The sequence below is a fragment of the Brachyistius frenatus genome, unplaced genomic scaffold (assembly GCF_029030835.1).
Source record: "Brachyistius frenatus isolate BFR_SWC_R1_liver_20210118 unplaced genomic scaffold, ASM2903083v1 Contig_37, whole genome shotgun sequence".
Taxonomy (NCBI): Eukaryota; Metazoa; Chordata; class Actinopteri; family Embiotocidae; genus Brachyistius; species Brachyistius frenatus.
The window spans coordinates 1,295,742-1,315,000 of NW_027210636.1; the positions used below are offsets into that span (position 1 = coordinate 1,295,742).

Here is a 19,259-nt window from a genome sequence, read left to right on the forward strand (position 1 = left end):
GTTTTTTTTTCCCCTGAAAAGCTGCTCATTTTTATTCACTTGGAAATTGAGGGAAAATAAAGATACGGCACAAACAGCTGCGCACTGTTCAGCTCCGACCGACCGCATGAATTGTAAATGTCATTCACAGAAGCTGATTACTGTTTTCCTGGAGGCGGTGATTCATTCTTCGCTCAGATCTGAGAATCCAGGATGGAAAATGTGATCTCTCTCTCTCTCTCTCTCTCTCTTTCTTGCTTACATGTTTGCCTAGATGCCTTTTTTTTTTTTTTTTTTTGGTCCCGAAGCGGTGCAGTGCAGCTCTAAAGGGATTCTCACATTCATTCACCGGCTTAAAGATGCCCCGCAGAGTTTTCTGGTAAACAAACAAAAAAATTGGATTTTTCAGTCACAGTTATTCAGCAAAAAAAAAAAAAAAAAAAACTCCTCGAGATCAAACGATCGTGTTTCCCTCCTCGTGAATTATTCCGATTTTTAAAACTCCGTGTTCGCCAGCTTGTAATCATCTTTGCCTTTCTGTTTTCCTGGCACGTTATCTCATCCCTATAGAGGTCAAAACTCCACTTCAGCGTTACATTTGTAACGACTTCAAATGGGCCTCAGTTATTTGGGGATTTGGATTTTCACGTGAGCAAATACGCTCCGCGGCCAAAAGTATGTGGACGCCCAATTCATTTTCAGTCCTGTGCTGTTGTCAGAGATGATTTTGGGTGCGTTAACGCTTTCAAACGTGGAATATACAGTATGTGTCGTTGCTGGCTTTCAAGACTGTAGTGACTTTACCTTACCGCTTTATTCGGACACGGAAAGTACGAGCCACAAACGACTGTAGAATTTACTTTCTTTAAAGAAAAGGAACAAAACATCTATACTTTCAGGGATTTAGACTACGTGGTTACCTGACCAACTGTAGACTGGACATACATAAGATAACAGGATGTAGTTTTTATTCTAAACAAGCTGTGGAATTTGTTTTAGTGGATTAGAGATATTTCTTGGAAGGGAACAACTCTCACCTGAAGGCGAGTGTGACGGTTAGGAAATGAGCTGGATAGAAGATCTTCACATTTATGGTTTTTGCTTTTCTATAGACAAGACAGGACAGTACAGGAAGTTACATATAACATGTGAGATGCTTTTCTGCCTGGTTATCTTGTTAAAAAAAAATAATAATAATAGTTTTATTTGACAATAACTATTTGCAGTCAAACCTGCAGTTTCCAGATGATGTCTGGGATGACGTCGTGGTTCAGCATTTAGGATTTGTAGGTAAACTTTACGAAAGCAAAATGACGCGTTGATAGATTGTAATCTCGTGTGCGCCTAACAGTCCGATCTTCCTCATCTAGACGAGAGACTGATATGTTAAACTGCCGTCAGATTAACGGAAAAGGGGTTCATCTCTTAAAGAGGTTTGGTCGTGGTCGTTTTGGTCGTGGTTTGGACAAAGAGACCTTATTGAGAGATCGGGGAAGAACAATAAACAAGCGTGTCCGTCCAACACACTTGGGGATGTGCCTCGACCTCGACCTCTTCTTGAACAACCGCCGACAGGAGTCGTTTAAGCCTGCGTTGTCTCAACGTCGGTGCGGTCACGCTCGTGTGTTTGAGTGGGAGTGAATTCCTGCAGCGCCGGCATGTTCGACATCTGGTGGAAAACCTGAACACCAGACGAGTGGAGGCCGTTAAAGCAGCGCATTCGGTGTCTGGGGTTTTTGGATTTTTCAGCAGTCTCGTGAGGGTGTGACGCTCCACACTTTAAGCCGTGTAGCGCAAGTGTGCAAAAATAATTACGTATGAATTACGCCACCAGGCTCAAAGAGACTTTGACCGAAACAGTTTTGGACCGGAAGCTTTTCGATTTCGTCACAGAAAGTTTTTATGTCTTTAATAAGATTTCGCTGCCCGCTCATCAGAGGGTTGTTTTCAGGGGTCATCAAACTCCGTCTGCAAACGACCGCAGCGCCTTTCAAATACCAATACTTACAGCGCTACTTATAGCTGACGCATATTTCCGTCCGTGTGACTTCATTCGTGTCCTGATGAGAGGTTTTTCTGAGAGGTTTACGTGCTCTCTGTCATGTTCCACATCTGAGTGCCGGGCTGGGAGTGCCGTGCCTGATGTCACGTCCCAAAGCTTCCGACACACTCAGCAGATCTGACTTCGAAGCAACTCGATCCGAAAACCAGATGTTTTAAGAAAAGCTCACACCTCGTGTTAAATAAAATGACCTTTATAGTGTTAAAAGGCTTTCACATTGAATAAAACCTTATTCCGTTACATTTATCTTGTAGATTCTTGATATTATTATTTCCACTTCTTCATTTCTGTGTTTCACTAATCAAAATAAAAGCCAAGATGTTTCGCAGCAGATCCCTGAAGTCCTGTAAGTTGCGAGGTGGATCAAACTTGTTGGACGAACGCATGCTGGAGATGCTCGATCGGATCGAAATCTGGGGGAATCTGGAGGATGGGGCAACACCTTGAACTATTTGTCACGGTCCTCCAACCGTTGCTGAACAATGTGCGCATTGTGGCAGGGCGGATTATCCTGCTGAGGAAGGTCGCTGCCGTCAAGGGCCGTTCGTGGTCTGCGACGATGTTTATGTAGGCCTGCCTGGACCCACGGTATCCCTTCCCTGCCTCCGCCAGCTTGTCTTCTTCCCACAATGAATCCTGGTCCCATTACTTTTGGTACCTCACCACACGTGTGATGTAAAAGAAAATGGAACCATCTTCCATTGCTTTAAAGTCCATTCGAGGCGCTTTTGAAGGTGGACGAGACTTAACGTTATCGCTCCGAGTGGTTCGTGGCCAATGAACTCGAAGCACCGTTCGTTGGGACACCTTCGATCCATCACCGTCATTAAAATTGGACTCGTGTCACGGTGGTCCTTGTGTCCGCTCGAACCTGATCGGGTAGCCTTCGTTGCCTTTGTGTATCGATGAGGCTTGGGCGCCCAGGAGTCCGTTACCATCATGGTCATTGCTTGTCCCTCTTCGAACCACAGTCGATAGGTCCCGGTCGGTCAGGATTCAGGGTATCTAAGGTCTGTACGTCTACCTGTTCGTCCCAGGTCCAACACATTGGGACGAAGAACTGAGTGTTTACTTACCGTCTAATACCGTCTTACCCCAGACCTAACAATCAACAATGTCCACCTCATCTGTGAGTGGTCACGATTTTGCCGAGCTGTGTCCGTCTGAAACACGTGTACCGTCCTTTTCCGTCCATTGTTTTGCAGGACTAGGCGTCGCTCACATCTTTGAATGACGGATATTTTAGGATTTTAATGTCGGTGCCAGTCTGAGGAGAGTGTTAAGACGTATTCCAGAGCCCACATATCGAGACGTCTGGGCTCGCCTTTGGGAATACGAATAGCAGTAAATCAGATTAAACTGTGCTGCCAATGTGTTTACTTGTAAAATGAAACACTTCCAGTTTATCCAAACAGTTAAAGGGAGAGCCGCATTAATTGCATACTTCCATAAACATGAAACCACCCAGTCTGCTGCCTTTAGCTTTTTTTCATCACAGAGAAAGGAAAAGTTCCAAACTTTCAGCTGAGTCGGCTATTTTTGATAAAAACGGAATAACCAAAATTTGCGGCGGGGTTTTGTCCTTCGAGAGTTTGGACTTTTCGGGTTTTACGGCGACTTCGCTTTTACAGTGTCTCCGTTTGTCCTCTCTAGCAACCGTTGGTCCGTCTCCGCGGCGGGGCCATCGTGGGCGAGGGCCGAGTGGAGGTGTTGAAAAACGGCGAGTGGGGCACCATATGCGACGACAACTGGAACCTGCTGTCTGCCACGGTGGTGTGTCGAGAGCTGGGCTTCGGCACGGCGAAGGAGGCCCTGTCCGGAGGCCGCCTGGGACAAGGTACACCGCTTTTGATATTTTCTTTTTTTTTATCAGCTGACTCTTTTTTTTCCAGCTGCTCCTTTATGCTTTCGCAGAACTGGGGGGTTTCCGAGTGGGAACGTGAAACTAATGCACAAAAGAGTGATCCTCTGTCCTTAGCTGTGTCACGCAACCAACGAGAAAAGCATAAAGAACATGAAATATGAGCAGTAGACGCAGAGAGGGAGAAAGAGTTCAGGCAAAAACTGCCTGAATTAATTAAAAAGTAGAGCTGAAACTGTTCCACGCCGCTGACCTCAGAATGATAGTCTTTACTGCTGGAACAACTGAACATGTGTCTTTTGTAAATGGAAGACTGCGACTGTGAAAATATTTCAGACCGTAATTCTGGTCTTTCCTCCTCATTTCACCCTTTTGGGACGAGACTATCATGATGGTAAAAGCGATTGCCAATTTGTAACGTGAAAGCTGCGTTTTTCTCCGCCACTAGGAGGCAGTGCGGCAAACATTTTACAACAATACTGACATTACAACATCACACAGTTGTTATTGCAAACGGTTTAGCAACACCTTTATTTTTTTTTTAAATTCACCCACTGACAAATGTGGTTCTAATACTAATTCGCCTTTTAGCGCTTTTGGCGTTTCTGGCTTTTTAATTTTTTTTTTGCTGCTTTATGTCGGCGAGCTGGGTGCTAACTTTGTCTGGTGTTTGGGTTAATGACAGCATTAACAAAAGTATTACCGAAAACATGAAGTCGCAGGCAAGAAAAACAAAACAATGAACTGAAAGAGGCTAAAACGGTGCAGATTCAGGTGATTATTCCGTATGGGTTTCTATTATATGACTAAATTTGAGCAGTTACTCCTTCTAGTGGACCGCTGGTGGTTCCTTAGTCTGGCTCCGCCCACCTATTGTTCACAGCTTCAGACTTTGCTGTGATTATAGTCTGTAAACCCTCAGGCACTCTGAACGGCGGACCAATCAGCGACCAGTGGGCGTCGCGATGCGCAATGACGTTGACGTCAACCATTTGATTCGAATTGTACTCCGACGATGGCGTCGGGGGCAGAGCTGGATGAGGCGATATAAACAGTTGGAGCAATGCCAGCAAATATTGAGGAATTGGAGCTGCAGCAAGAACAATGCCTAGAAAATGTTTTTTTTTAATTGTGCAGTGGACATTTTCTAACATGGCGACATTGTGGTAGAGTTTCTGTTCTTTACAGCTTGGTGAGTTTCGGCGCACAACATACGTCATATGGTGGTCAATGTTGATTGGTTTAAAGGCTGCCACCAATAGTTTCATAATTAACCAGAGTCCTACGCCCATCAGGACGGATGTACTGGAAACGATCCCACCAATGCAGCGAATTTCAGTCTGGTAACTAGGCTAGTCTTTCCTTGATCCCATTGGTCTTTACCTCAGCGGATACCGTGGTCCGTGCGGTGTAGTCGTAACTGATTAATACCCAAACTTCAATTAGCCTGATTTATCCTTGTTTGCCACGTTAGGTGTCAACTTTTTGGAACAGGCATATGATATATCTTATTTGGAAGTTTACAAGGTGAAGCTTGAGCTCCCTTTGTGGGCTCAGAAAAAGACACCATCCGTTTATTGACTAGTTATTTTCCAAAGTAAGCCTTCAGTCTGAGCAGTCTCACTTTATGGTTTCCACAGGTTTCCCCAAGCTCGGTTATGTCACCGGCTGCAATGGAGTTGTTCTTTTTACAGCCCGTGCGGCAGGTTTTGAAGTTGGCACCCCCCTAACTGAAAGAAATGACCCACTTCTAAATTACACACTTAGCAGGTTATCTCCTGTGTTGCTCTGTGTTTTAAAGCCCTTGCTCACCTGTTATCAGGATATACAGCAAATGTTTCTCCATGGTGCAATAACTGGAAAAAAAAAAACATAAAAGGTAGAGGAAGGAGTGGGTTTTTTTCATAAACAGGGACGTGCTGCACATTCCTGTCATGTTAGACTTGGAAAATGTTCCTTTTTCCCAAATTCCTTTTTCCATCAGGATTTCTCATCACTGGTTTTTTCGTAAAAAAAACCCAAAACAAGTGGAAATAATCATGAAAAATAACAGAGAGAGAGAGATGTGCTCAAAAGTATCATAACCGATGAATGGGGGTCTTATTGCAATAACAGACATGCCAAAAGTTAAGTGCTCTTTAAGTTGGTGCTTAAAAGGGCTCAGCAATTGTTGTGGTTGTACGGTTGTGGAATAACTACACGATTAATTGACCACTTGTTGTAAGTGTAAACTTTTCTTTCCTCGCTCATTTGGCTGTTTCAACTAGCCTCTTATTTCCCATTCAATTCCACCGAGTACAAAATACGCCTCGTGTTTATTTCCTGATTTGAAAGGAACGCTGTACATATGTGACATTTTGGGGAATGACTTCTTGTTTTAGAGAGGTGAGAAAATTGATGTCGCTCTGTACTGCAAATACTGTAGGAACTAGTGGCTCGTTAGCCTAGCTTAGCATTAAGAGCTGTGAGGCACAGCGAGTCCAAAACACTAAATCTGCTTACCGTTGCTCCAGAAAGCGTTCAGATCCCTTCACTTTTTGAACACTTAATAGTGTTGTAGTTTGACTTTAGACATTTTTTGGGGTCGTCTTATCCAAGTCGGTCCAGTGTCTTTTTGTTGTTGTTGTTGTTGTTGTTTTGGATCAGTTAAAGTTGCTTTTTTTTTTTTTTTTTTAAAGTTTTGAATGCATCTCCATGTGCTTTTTTTTTGGGGGGGGGGGGATTTCTAAGACTTGTGCAGTTACATATGAGTGGGATGTTCAGTGGGTTGCACAATGATTTTATTATTTTTCAATGAAATGAAAACCGTGTATCTGATTCCCTTTACCTTTTCACGTCCTCCGCAGGTATGGGTCCGGTGCACATGAACGAGGTGGAGTGCTCGGGGTTCGAGAAGTCCATCACGGAGTGTTTCTTCAACAAGGAGTCCGTGGGCTGCAGCCACGAGGAGGATGCTGCCGTCAGATGTAACGTCCCCGCGATGGGCTTCCAGGAGAGGGTCGGTCTTCCCGTTTTATATTTCCTACGTCCTGTTCAATATTTAATTAGTACTAAATCGTTTTTTTTTTTTAAATTTCTGCTTTTACTTTTGCATTCAACAGCTTCTTGCACCTAAAACGCGTCACATCGAACACGTAACGGCGCGTATTTATCCCCTGCTGTGTTTTTCACGCCCGTAGCTGCGTCTGAATGGAGGTCGTAACCCCTACGAGGGCCGTGTGGAGGTGCTGGTGGAGAGGAACGGCTCCCTGGTGTGGGGCACGGTGTGCAGCGAGGGCTGGGGGACCATGGAGGCCATGGTGGTGTGCAGACAGCTGGGCCTGGGCTTCGCCAGCAACGCGTTCCAGGTACGAGTCACGGCAGCCAGCGGTGGAGGACATCAGCCGAGCTGTCCCGACGGAACAGTTTCAACCTTTAAAAAAAAAAAGAAGTGTTTTCGAACAAAACAAAGTTGTTTTTAAAAAAAAAAAAAAATTATTTCATGCTGTGTTCTTCCACTCAGACGGTGCAGGTTCCTCCCGGCAGTTCCCATTTCCAAATTTTTAGTTTACGAGGCCACAATTTCGAAATAATGACCTCCAGGTTGTTCCCTGCAGACATCCAGGAAACATCATTTGTTAAGAAGGAAAAAAAGACGCAAAGTTCTTGTTTAGTTTGGTGTTTTAAGTTATTGATCCCATTGACAGAACTGCTTAATTTAAAAGTTTTCATTTTAATTCAAATTTTGGAAAATAATTATGCATCTCAAACTTTAATTTCTCCATTTCTAATTCATCATCCACTTACAAAAACATTCAATATAATAAAAAACAACAACTAATTTTGATAAAAAAATATTTCCTTTAAATTTTGGCATCCAAGTGCTTCCGTACATCCCTCCGTCCTGTGTTTCTCTGTTTATGCCGTTGCTAAGGGCGACAGACAGCTGCAAACTGCCGACACATGTAAGATGTTAAGAAAAGAGAAGAGCCCTGGGCATGAACCGCACTTTGTTCCTGTCTAATGTTGGACCTTTTTTTTATCTTCATCTGCCAGCTGCGGTACATCATTATTAGAGATATGGGATTATAATTTGCAGAGCCCATGTTTATTTATCTAATTTATTTAAAGGGATAGTTTGTGTTCTTTGAAGTTGTGTGAGCTTTTTCCAGCCTGTGTTATTACCTGCAGTTGACAGAGTGTACGCTATATTTACAATATTTTCACCACCATGTCATTAGGCAGCTCCTTTTAAACGGGGAACCGAACTTTGCTTTTTTTTTTCAAAGCCACCAGACTCCATTGACAAAAACAGTAATTTTACCTCACAGAACGTGAAAGCTGCTAATCTACCGCTGTAGAAAATGATGTGTTATTATGTGACTTTGGTGCTTTAACATGACAACTTACCACCTGAGGCTTCAGTGTCTTAACATCTAGTGAAAGCAGTGAAAATATTCTATATATATGTTACCTGATATAAAAAAAAAAATTTAGGTGGCCTTTTTTTTTTTAAATATAATTCAAGTTAAAGATTTAAAATATATCGACAATGCGATTACATCACGAGATGAGATATCATCTTAGATTTTGGATATTGTGATATGACATTCATTCAAAATCTCATTGTGTAAATAATTTGTGAAAAGCACCAATAGTCATTTCTACAACAAAGGATTTGGGGTAAAAATATCGTGATATTCACGTCTTGATTTTGTGTTTTACATGCATAATAATAATAATAATAATAAGATAAATGGATTAACATTTAATTACCTTTTTAGTTTTTAGATAATTCCTCTTCTTACTTCCAATTTAAATATCAATTCATCAAATAAATTCGGATTTAGTCAGTTTATGGATTAATAGACCTATGAAACTACATTTTTTTTTCTTCTTTTTTTTTAATGACGCTTGTGATCCTCCAAAGTGTCGACGCAGCTTAACACAGCTGGTGAAATAACACGTAAATTTGGTATTTTTTTTAAAATTTGTCGTGTCTCAGAGGTTAATGATGATGATGGTGACGATGATGATGTCCTTCTTCTTCCTCCCGCAGGAGACGTGGTACTGGCCGGGCGAGGTGAGCGCGGACGCCGTGGCGATGAGCGGCGTTCGCTGCTCCGGGACGGAGATGTCCCTGTCCCACTGCCTTCACCACGGAACCCACCTGAGCTGCCCCAAAGGAGGCGGACGCAACGCCGCCGGAGTCTCCTGCTCCGAGAGTAAGACGCCGATCTGGGTTGCGTCAGTAAAAGTTCAAAATCCTGAACTCATCTTAAGACATTTTTTTTTTTTTTAATTTAAAAATTCAACGACTTTAAAAGCCTTCTGCAGGCAGAAGAAATGTTTTGCGTAACTGCGACTCCGTATCCTTCCCTCGGTTTGAAAACAGAAACCACTCATTATATTTTTTTTGGGGGCATTTCTGCGTTTCTAAATATGTTTTTGTCTCCGTCTGCTCCTCTGTGGCTTTTATTTTTAATTTTTTTGTTCTCTTGCTTACCGTCCCGCAGCGGCTCCTGACCTGGTGTTGAACCCTCAGGTGGTGGAGCAGACCACCTACATGGAGGACCGGCCCATGTTCATGCTGCAGTGCGCGTACGAGGAGAACTGCCTCTCCTCCGCCTCCAGCCAGGTGCCCGCCAACTCCTACCGCCGCCTGCTGCGCTTCTCCTCCCAGATCCACAACAACGGCCAGTCCGACTTCCGGCCCAAAGCCGACCGCCACTCCTGGGTGTGGCACGACTGTCACAGGTCGGTGTCTCCGGGTTTACACCCGACTTCAGTCGCACGACGGCCTCTCGTTTACCGGCGGCGACCTCAACCCGTCGGTTTGTCGAACGCCCGTTACGAAGCTTCGAGTTCGGATTTTGGCCGATGCCGTCTTTGCTAGTTCGGAGCCAGAAGCGACCGTATTTGGACGAGCTGAGGGGGAGGAGCTAGCGGTGGATCTGACTGGAAACCAGACGATACCACGTCCCGCCCACCGATAGCCGTAAACTGACTGCACCACAGGCCTGTCAGTCAAACATATACAGGTCTTTTTGAGGCTTATTTTCGATTTAATTTCGGGATTATTTTCAGATGGACCTCCAGAAAACTAATAAGAAGGAGCGACTTTAGCTAACAACACCGAAATTACTCAGGAATACATTTTATTGACTTTTTTTTTACGAGAGAAGTTGAATGGGAGTCTTTGGAGCCGGCCTCTAGTGGCACTCGGTGGTATTGCAGCTTAAGCGACTTCCGCATCGGCCTCAATTTTCAGACCTGGAAGCTACGAACTCTTTTATATCCAGTCTGTTGTCATGTTGTTTATGCTAAGCTGCTGCTAACCGGTACTGAGCACACGAACACCGGACTGGTATTGATCTTTTTATGTAACTCATGGAAAAGAAATTCAACAAAATATGGTGATGGGGGATATAAAATACTGAAATTAAATTCTTAAAATTCGGAGTATTTCAAGATAATTAAGGTAACCACAAACTGCAATATTGTCAGCATAAATAGAGGAAATAAAATTGAGAAGGACACAAGTAAACACAAACAATAAACTGTTGAAACAATTTGTATGTCCTCGAAAGGTAAATCATAACTCACAAGCGTTAAGTCCTTTTGTATGGTTCTTTTCATAAATACGTATACAATTTCAAACGAATGAGTTTTACCATCACCATGAAAGATGTTATTACTTAATTACACCTCATAATTGAAGAAGACGGCCCCTAAAATTAGACCTCCATATGTTCTGCTGCCTTGTAATTGACGGTGACACAGCGCCAAAAACAATTCCCACATTTTTGTGGTCCCCGGAGGAAAAGCTGTCCGTCGGCGACCGGCTTTCCGTACGTTAAGAACGGGCAGAAGCACCGAAACCGGCTGGAGGGCGTTCGGTAAATTTGTTTGAATCTGGAGAACTTTGGTGCCCGTTGAGACTGGAGTTACTTTATTTTCCAGCCTGAGAAAAGTTTCCAAAAACGTGTTTTTGTGTGCGTGTGAAGGCATTATCACAGCATGGAGGTGTTCACGCTCTACGACCTGTTCAGCCTCAACGGGACCAAAGTAGCAGAAGGACACAAAGCAAGCTTCTGCCTCGAGGACTCGGAGTGCGACGAAGGTAAAAAAACACAGATGAGATTCTTTCTTCATTTTCAAGATGTGAAAAAAGAAAAAGAAATCTTTTCAGAAATGTGGCACAAAGATTCTTTCTTTTTTTGTGTGTGTGTGACGCGGTCGGTAATCAGCTTCTAAAACAGCACCAAACAACATTTTTAGTAAAACTGTAGGTCGAATGACTTTTGTAAAGAAATTTACAGTGAATTAATAACCAACACTCCAACCGACTCCCCTCAGATTTAAGGAGCTTTTTTTTTTTTAGTGTCTTTTAGCCCGTTGTTTTGGTTTTACGGGCCAAAACGTCGCTGTTTTGGTTGACTCTCACGGCTCTCGTCATCGCCACCTCCTCGGCACCAAACAACAAACATAGTTAGCGGCTGGCCGGTGGACGTAGCGGAGCATTTAGCAGCTAAAGAGACGGATATTTATCTCAGGTGGTGGTGGAGACCAAAAACTGAGCTAAAAGGAGGGTTAATATTGAAGGAGGCCGGGTAGGCGGTGACAAATAAATGCTGACGTTGTTCTGCGTCTGCGGGGTGCACCCAGGTGGAAGAAGTATTCAGATCCTTTAATGCTGTAAAAGTACAAATACAACAAAGTATTAATACTCAAGTAGAATTCCTGAATAAAAAGAAGTACGTTAGTGAGGAAACGTAGGTATTAGCAGCAAAATGTAGTTAAAGAGTTAAAGTAAAAGTTCTGGTTGGGTCCCTCTGACTGATGTATTATTAAATCTGACATCATTAGATTATGAATACTGAATCATCCGTGTGGCAGCAGCATGTGGTTTGAACCCATTTGAACCGAGTTCTGATCCACAAATCTGTTTCCAGCTTTGTGTTTACTTTTTCTTTCATCTTTGATTTTTTGTTGTTGTTGTTGAGATATCTGAATCATTTGAACTTATATTGAAATGAAACCATGTGAGAAGAGTAGAGGGGGAAAAAGCCTGTTCGGTGGAGCCGTTAACAACTCAAACTCTACAAGCTCTGCTTCTCGTGAGAAGCGCTGGTTTATAATTTATAATGCAATAATCTATTTTGACAAAATCTTCATCTGAAAAGGTCACTATAGCTGCCAGATAAATGTAGTGGAGTAAAGCGTACAGTATCCCCCCCTCCCCCCCCCCACCCCTCCTGTGAAATGTGTTGAGAGGGGAATGATAAAGTCGCAAAAACTGGAATTACATCATTAAAATACCTCAAAATTGTACTTGAGTACAGTCCTTGAGTAAATGTACTTTCCACCGCTGAGGGTGCAAAAGCGAGCCGACGCTCCACAAACATCTGTATAAGCAGGGTGACAACATCAGCGGTGGGGTTTTTTTTTGCGGCTCGTTCTGCTGCCCCCAAGTGGCCGAAATAAAATGATGCAGTTTTATTATTTAATCGAAGGCTCTCGGAGAGTTCATAAACCTTTTTATCTGTTGTCGCAGGTGTCGAAAAGAGGTACGAATGTGCCAACTTCGGCGAGCAGGGCATCACCGTGGGCTGCTGGGATACCTACAGGCACGACATCGACTGCCAGTGGATCGACATCACCAACATCAAACCCGGCGATTACATCTTCCAGGTGACGTCCCGTCGCTGACTCGCCTCTTCGTCTTCACTCCCGCGGCCGTCATCTCACTCCTCCTCTCCTCCTTCCTGCAGATCGTAATTAATCCAAAGTACGAAGTGCCCGAGTCGGACTACTCCAACAACATCATGAAATGCAGGTGTCGATACGACGGCCATCGCGTGTGGATGTACAGCTGCCACAACGGTAAAGACCCAACGCCCGTAACCTCTCCTGCTCTTTAATCTGAAGAGCAGTCACACTTTTAAGGCCGTGAAAGACATTTCATTTCATCGGCAGTGTCTTTAAATTCAACTTCAATTTGGTTTTTTTTTTTTAAACATCGAACGTTCAATTTCGAAGCTGATGTTGAACAACGTGCTGAAATCACTGAAAAGAAATACAAGTGGTGATAAAACAGGTTCTGAACAAAACCCCAGATGATGAGAATTTATGTCGAGTAGAAAAATAACTTTCAGACCTCCTTATCCGCTTCTGCTTTTATACTTACCAAAAGTTCTGCGGGCAAAGATTATGCGTAATGAGTAATGATTACTGAGTCTTGACGTCTGCTCACTTTCTGTTTTACCTTCAAATACGGTAGACTATAGCGTGTCGTCCAAAATATGATCGAAATCATACTTTCAGCTAACGATGTTTGTGTTACTTTAAGAAAACTAATTGAACTGTTTATCAATGACGTTCCATCAGTAAAAGCAGTTATCAATAACTTCCAGATAAGCATTTATTCCCCCCCTCCCTCCCCCCTCCCTCCCTTCACACCTCCTACATTTCTCATGCGTTGTAAAGTGAAACCATCACATGACAGAAGGTCAACATGTCGTCGGCGGTAACCGTCGGTGTCTGCTGCTTTGCTCCCCAGGTGGTTCGTTAAGCACTGAAACGGAACAGACGTTTCCGGGCCTCCTCAACAACCAGGTGACCCACAGGTAAAAGATGAAGCAGAGGAGTCCACCCCCCCCACCCCCGCACCCCCTCCACCCCCTACCTGTGGTGGATTCCTCCTGCCGAGCTCGCGCCCTGCGGTCAAAACCATCTCAATTCTAACGCTCCCCCTTCGTCCATGAAGGCAGCAGCTTCCTTTAACCTTCTTTGTTGTTGTTGTTGTTTTTTTTGTTGTTGTTGTTGTTTTTTTTTTAAATGAGTGATGAAATAAACCCGCAGGTTAGCGGCAGGTATTTTACACATATTTGGCGGTGGGGGGTGGTGATGGTGGTGATGGTGGTGGTGGTGTTCTCCCCGGAGAGTTCGGACGTCTGCGCCGGGTCGCCCGAAGACTTGAGAGACGTCGTCGAGTGTCTGGTGGACGTACGAACCGGTTTATTCCACATTTTTAACAGTTCTCTTAAAGTGCCCTTTCTTCCAGACTGAAGTCCAGACAGACAAACCTACCGGGGCATATTAACGGCACTTAAATTGTCCAAAGACCTTTTTTTTTTTTTTTTTATATTTAGAATTTTTATTCTCTGACCTTCGTTGTAAATCGAATGGACCGATCACATTTCAAAGAAGAGTTGCACTACGAGTCCTTTAAGGGGGAAGTTGGTACTCGAAGTGTGTTGGAATCAGTCTCATTTAATACTAGAAATAAATGTTTTTAACTTTACTGTTTATGTTATGCAGCAATATTTCCTTGGGAAGCTAAATGTTGGACCTCATGTTTCTTCTTTTGTTTCTTTTTTTTTTTTTTTTTTTTTATCTCTGCCTTTATATTCATTGCATCTACCATCTTTAAAGAGCTTTTAAAACACCTGTGAAAAGTTAGTTTTTGCTGCCCTCTGGTGGTTAAACTTGGCACCTTGGGGATTAATAAAGTAACTACCTAACCTAACCTAGAAGTAGTTTTTGGTTTTCAGGTGTAACAGAGCACACTTCGGATCGGACCCGACCGAATATTAAACAGACAATGTTAAACACGGTTTTAAGTCCCTTTTTAAACATAATGCACAAAAAAAAAAAAAATAAAAATTTTGAATTTGAATTTTTTTTTTTTGAATTTATACTTTTTTTGAATTTCATTTTTAATCAGAACCTCTGACTTTTTGATCTACATAATAACTCCAATAACTAAATGGAGGGAGCTATCGTTGCTACTTAGCCGGTTATTAGGGTAAATAGGTAATTAGCTCATGAGCTGTAGCACACTGTGCAATTCGACCGCCGGGTACCACACGTCGACCTTTACTGATGTTTCTCCGACTACCTTTTTATTCTATTTAAATCGTAAAAAAAATATATATATATATATATATTAGCGGTACTTTTAGAAAATCACTTTTAAGCTGCTCTTTAAAACGTTTAACTTTCTACTTTAGTGAAGTGAGTCTTCGTCAGCCGAGGAGGACGAAGACGTCTCCACAGTAAACTTGCTGTCAGATAAAGGAAGGTTTCAGCCTATTGTTGTTGTTGTTGTTTTTCCCTCTCAACGCTCGGTGTTTCCTTCAACCAGACAAAAAACAAAAACAGAAGTGATTTCCATCCTCTCATCACACAAGATTTTCTTCCCGTCGCGGATATCTCGTTTTTTTTTTTTTTTCTTCTCAAAAGCCGATTCCTGCGTTTTAAATTGAGGTTTTTTTACAGTTTAAAAAAAACCCAACAACGTACTTTTGTACAATAATGTGTGTGAATCCTGTTTTTTAATTTTTTTTTTATTGTACTTTGTGTAATGGTGCTATCAAACTGACCCTCTGTTTTCTGAGGGTACAGGACATGTTGGAACAGCTACATTATGTATACTAACAGTATACTTGAACTGAGCGTAAGAAACTATGTGCTTTTTGTGTGTTTAACTATAATAAAGGTCTGAGTTACGGAGCAACTAAATCTTTGCTGTTCACTTCTATTCATTTCATTTTCTTCTTGTTTTTTTTTTTTTAAGCTGCTGATATTTTAGATCTACATTTGATTTTTGAATAATGTTCCTATCAAAGTGGAGTTTTAATATCAGTCATTCATTTCCACTCATCACGTTCCCGCTTATTCATGTCTCTGAAATACAGACTGAGCCTTAGTTTACCCCCCCCCCACATATGTTGAGCAGACAGCCATCTTCTGGCAGCGTTCACCCTGGAACAGATGTGACTTTTAGCCCCGTCGGTGCCGTAATGTCATTTTAAAAAAACAGATTCGATTTCAGCTTTTGATTTTTTGGTAAAAAAAAATTGGCAAAAAGTTTCCCTCTTTGCTTCTTAACATTGAGGTCACGCAGCTTCGTTAAAAAAAAAAGACTCGCCCAAAAATGAAGCGGAGACCGGCAGACGGCTTACGGTCCAGGTGGGACGACGAGATCCAGACTTGGCGAGCGGCTGCTGACGAACCCACCTCGATTTTTGTTTTTGTTTTTTTCAAGAATATTTTTCAAATCTGAAAGTTCAGCTTTGTGATAATGAAGCTATTTCTGGTTCAAACAGATTGAATGAAGTCTTGTTTGCTTGTTAACTAAATTCAATGAGAAACACCATTTTGCCTTCGTAATGTATATTTCTATAAATTTAACAATCAAATTCTGAAGAAACTTAATGATTAACTCAGTAGAATTGTTGACGCAACGAGGTGTCCCGTTTTTTAAAATTTTGTTTAAGATTCTAAGCCCTAATTTTAGAGAAGAACCCAACAATTCAATAATTCACACGAGACACAGCCGGAAGGAAAAACATCCTTTTAACAGGAAAAAAAACAACAACAAAAACGCCGTCAGAACCAGACTGAAAGGTGGACGGTCATCTGCCTCGACCAATCAGGGTGAAGGGAGAGCAGAGACAGAAAAGAACAGCATAGAGACACAGCAAACAGTCGGGTAGGTTAGGAGGGCCAGAAACCGCAGATCAAAACGGGTCAATTTAAAGAGTCCGAGACAAAAAAAAACAAAGAACACACATTACTGTCTTTACTTTATAGGACTTAAAATTCTAAAAGATAAAAAAAAACTGCACTTATAGATTCCCAAAAGTCTCAGAATAAGAAAACAAAGGAAGGACGTGACCTCTGAAGTCCTCAGTAACACTGCAGCCGTGGCCTCTGAAGCGCTCAGAGCCTGGTCAGTGGTGCAACACTGTCCTCTTGTGGCCTGAATAACTCATTACACCTTTGCAGCAGAGGAAAAAAAAAAAAAAAAAAGTCCAACTATGCTTTTTTGTTTTTTTCTGCCGGAGTACAATAAACCATAAAGCCGAAGAATTACAGTTGTCATGTCAAGCTTTTTTTTGCTGCAGCCAGCCGTGAGTGAATGGCACATTTACTAAAGACGGTTTTGGATGAGATGAGCAGCAACTGAACGAATGAATAAATATTATTATATATATTATATTTCTGTATTTTCACGTCTCACACTGCACTCTGACTTTTATCTCTTAGCTTGCTTTTGTTTCTTTTATTTGAATGTTTTAATCGCTTCTTTTTTTTTTTTAACATTTTTTAAATGTCTTTTTCTGTTGCTTGATGTGTTCCCGCTTTTATTGGTTTGGCGTGAAGCACTTTAAATTGCCTCGTTGTTGTTGTTGTAATGTGCTGTACAAATAAACTTCTCTCGCCTTACTTTTTTATTTTATTTTTATTTTTTTAATCAAGATATGAGTTGTGTTGTTGTTTTAGTTGAACTAAACACGTGTGTTTTGAAGTAACATAAAGTTTAACCGGCCTCCACCTCCTTCAATCTTTCTGTGGCTGTAAACACCTAAAAAAAAAAAAAAAAACTTGTTTTATCGCAGCGAATCTACGAGTAAACAGTAAAATACAATATATTTCCTCCGATATAAATCACTTTCAGGATGATTTATCGCACACCCCGCATCTTTTTCGATAAAAAAATAAATACAACGCTGCGGCAAATAAAAGAACAATGACGCGGGTAAAAAAAAAAACTGGCAGGGAAATGTGAAATATGTCCGTTCCGTAGTTTTGGCTGCGTTCACACACCGGCGGAGACTTTGATTTTATATCAGACAAAACCACATGTGAAACTTTAACAGCTGACTGTCAAGAGGTCAAGATCCTGGCAGACCCGGGTTTCAGAGGCGGTTTTATGGGGAATTTTTTGAGTCAAATAAAAAAACAAAACGAGGACAGTAACGAGGTGGAACACACACACCAAATGTGAGAGTAAAAGCCTCGTGAAAGAAGACGCAGCAACGCCAAGGTCGGGAGGAATGTAGTAATTGTAACGACGCTGCCAGTAAGATTCTTTAAAAAACATAAAAATAAAAAAAAAACCAACAACTTGAGGCTTTGGAGCCGAGCGAGCCGATCCACCGATGATGACCCGCGACGTGCTGCTGAAAGAGCAGTCAGGAGATTCGTTGTGAGATGGACGCGGGGTGAACGTGGGGGTGCGGAAACCTGCTGAACCGACCGGCGACGACGGAGGAGGTACGAGGTACGGAGAACGAGAAGGTTCGGTTCGATGGAGCAAACAAAAAGACCATTTCACCCGGATGAACCGGCGGTCAAGTCGGGCGGGTTTCAATTAAATTACGCAAAACATAACGTACTTAACGCAAGTAACACGGACCAACTCGGCCTGACGTACTCACGCGCACCAAACTACGATGTTTTTGAACCAAACTACGATGTTTTTGAACCAAACTGACGTTTTTGAACCAAACTACGACGTTTTTGAACCAAACTACGTTTTTGAACCAAACTACGACGTTTTTGAACCAAACTACGACATTTTTTAACCAAACTGACGTTTTTGAACCAAACTACGACGTTTTTGAACCAAACTACGATGTTTTTGAACCAAACTACGACTTTTTGAACCAAACTACGATGTTTTTGAACCAAACTACGACGTTTTTGAATCAAACTGATGTTTTTGAACCAAACTATGACGTTTTTGAACCAAACTATGACGTTTTTGAACCAAACTACAACGTTTTTCCTGGAGCGAGTCGTTTTCCGTGCGTCACTTTAACCGAATTGCGACGGTGTCACGTGATCTTCAACCCGAAGAAGTCGTAACTTGGTGCGTAAACCTAAAGACGCTCCCCCGCCGGCGGCAAACGGCTCGGTTCGACTCGGCAATCGGACGCTTCTGTGGATTTTAGTTTTTCTTCCATTGCGTAAAGCGTCCTCGTCGTAGCGGTGTCGCCGAAAAGGACGTAAATCCAAATGCGACGTAAACGAAGAAGAAGAAGAAGAACCGCGAAACAATGGAGGAAGTGGAGGCGGCGTTGTTCTTGATTCTCGGCATGTGTCTTTTGGCTACGGTAAGGACGCGTTTTTTGTTTTTTTTTGTCGCAGAGACAAAAGACGGCTGATGTCCAAAAGGAGACTTTTGGAAATGTTGCGCATTTCAGTGCGTTTTTAAACTCGCTGCGCATTCGAAAACACGACGGCAAATCCTCCCGACCGCAGGAAGAAGAGCGGCTTTGTTGAACACCAAAAAGTAAAAAAATAAAACAAAAAAAAAAAAAAGGAGAGGGCAGCTGCTCGACGAGGAAAAGACCAAGAATGTGGAAAACATTACAAACGTCAATAATTTGTCTCGGAGGAGTCAAGACGTCCTTCTCGTCCATCACAATCAAGAACAAAGCGAACCACGATGGACAAAACTCAAAACTTCACACGCGTCCCTCGGACGTCGGGCGTTTATTAACGGACAAACGTTCCCGGGATTATTCGCACGAGACGCCACGACGGACGCGAGACGTTACTCCGACGAGCGAGGCAAAAAAA

At 42.4% G+C, this 19,259-nt stretch overlaps 2 protein-coding genes across 2 annotated transcripts in view; one reads left to right on the top strand and one right to left on the bottom strand.

Annotated features, from left to right (window-relative positions):
• loxl2b (lysyl oxidase-like 2b) overlaps positions 1-13,548 on the top strand; it is a 30,396-nt gene extending 16,848 nt beyond the window's left edge. The window contains exons 6-14 of the mRNA XM_069701517.1: positions 3,695-3,878; positions 6,749-6,900; positions 7,082-7,249; positions 8,941-9,106; positions 9,398-9,638; positions 10,889-11,004; positions 12,439-12,575; positions 12,656-12,767; positions 13,444-13,548. Coding sequence (XP_069557618.1) covers positions 3,695-3,878; positions 6,749-6,900; positions 7,082-7,249; positions 8,941-9,106; positions 9,398-9,638; positions 10,889-11,004; positions 12,439-12,575; positions 12,656-12,767; positions 13,444-13,514 — 1,347 coding nt within the window. The 3' untranslated portion in view covers positions 13,515-13,548. The remainder of the gene's footprint in view (positions 1-3,694; positions 3,879-6,748; positions 6,901-7,081; positions 7,250-8,940; positions 9,107-9,397; positions 9,639-10,888; positions 11,005-12,438; positions 12,576-12,655; positions 12,768-13,443) is intronic.
• Positions 13,549-13,699: 151 nt separating this feature from the next.
• The window catches only part of LOC138622632 (golgin subfamily A member 7-like), a 24,299-nt gene continuing 18,739 nt past the window's right edge, over positions 13,700-19,259 (bottom strand). Inside the window, exon 6 of the mRNA XM_069701542.1 lies at positions 13,700-13,880. The gene's annotated coding sequence lies outside the window, so the exon portion shown is untranslated. The remainder of the gene's footprint in view (positions 13,881-19,259) is intronic.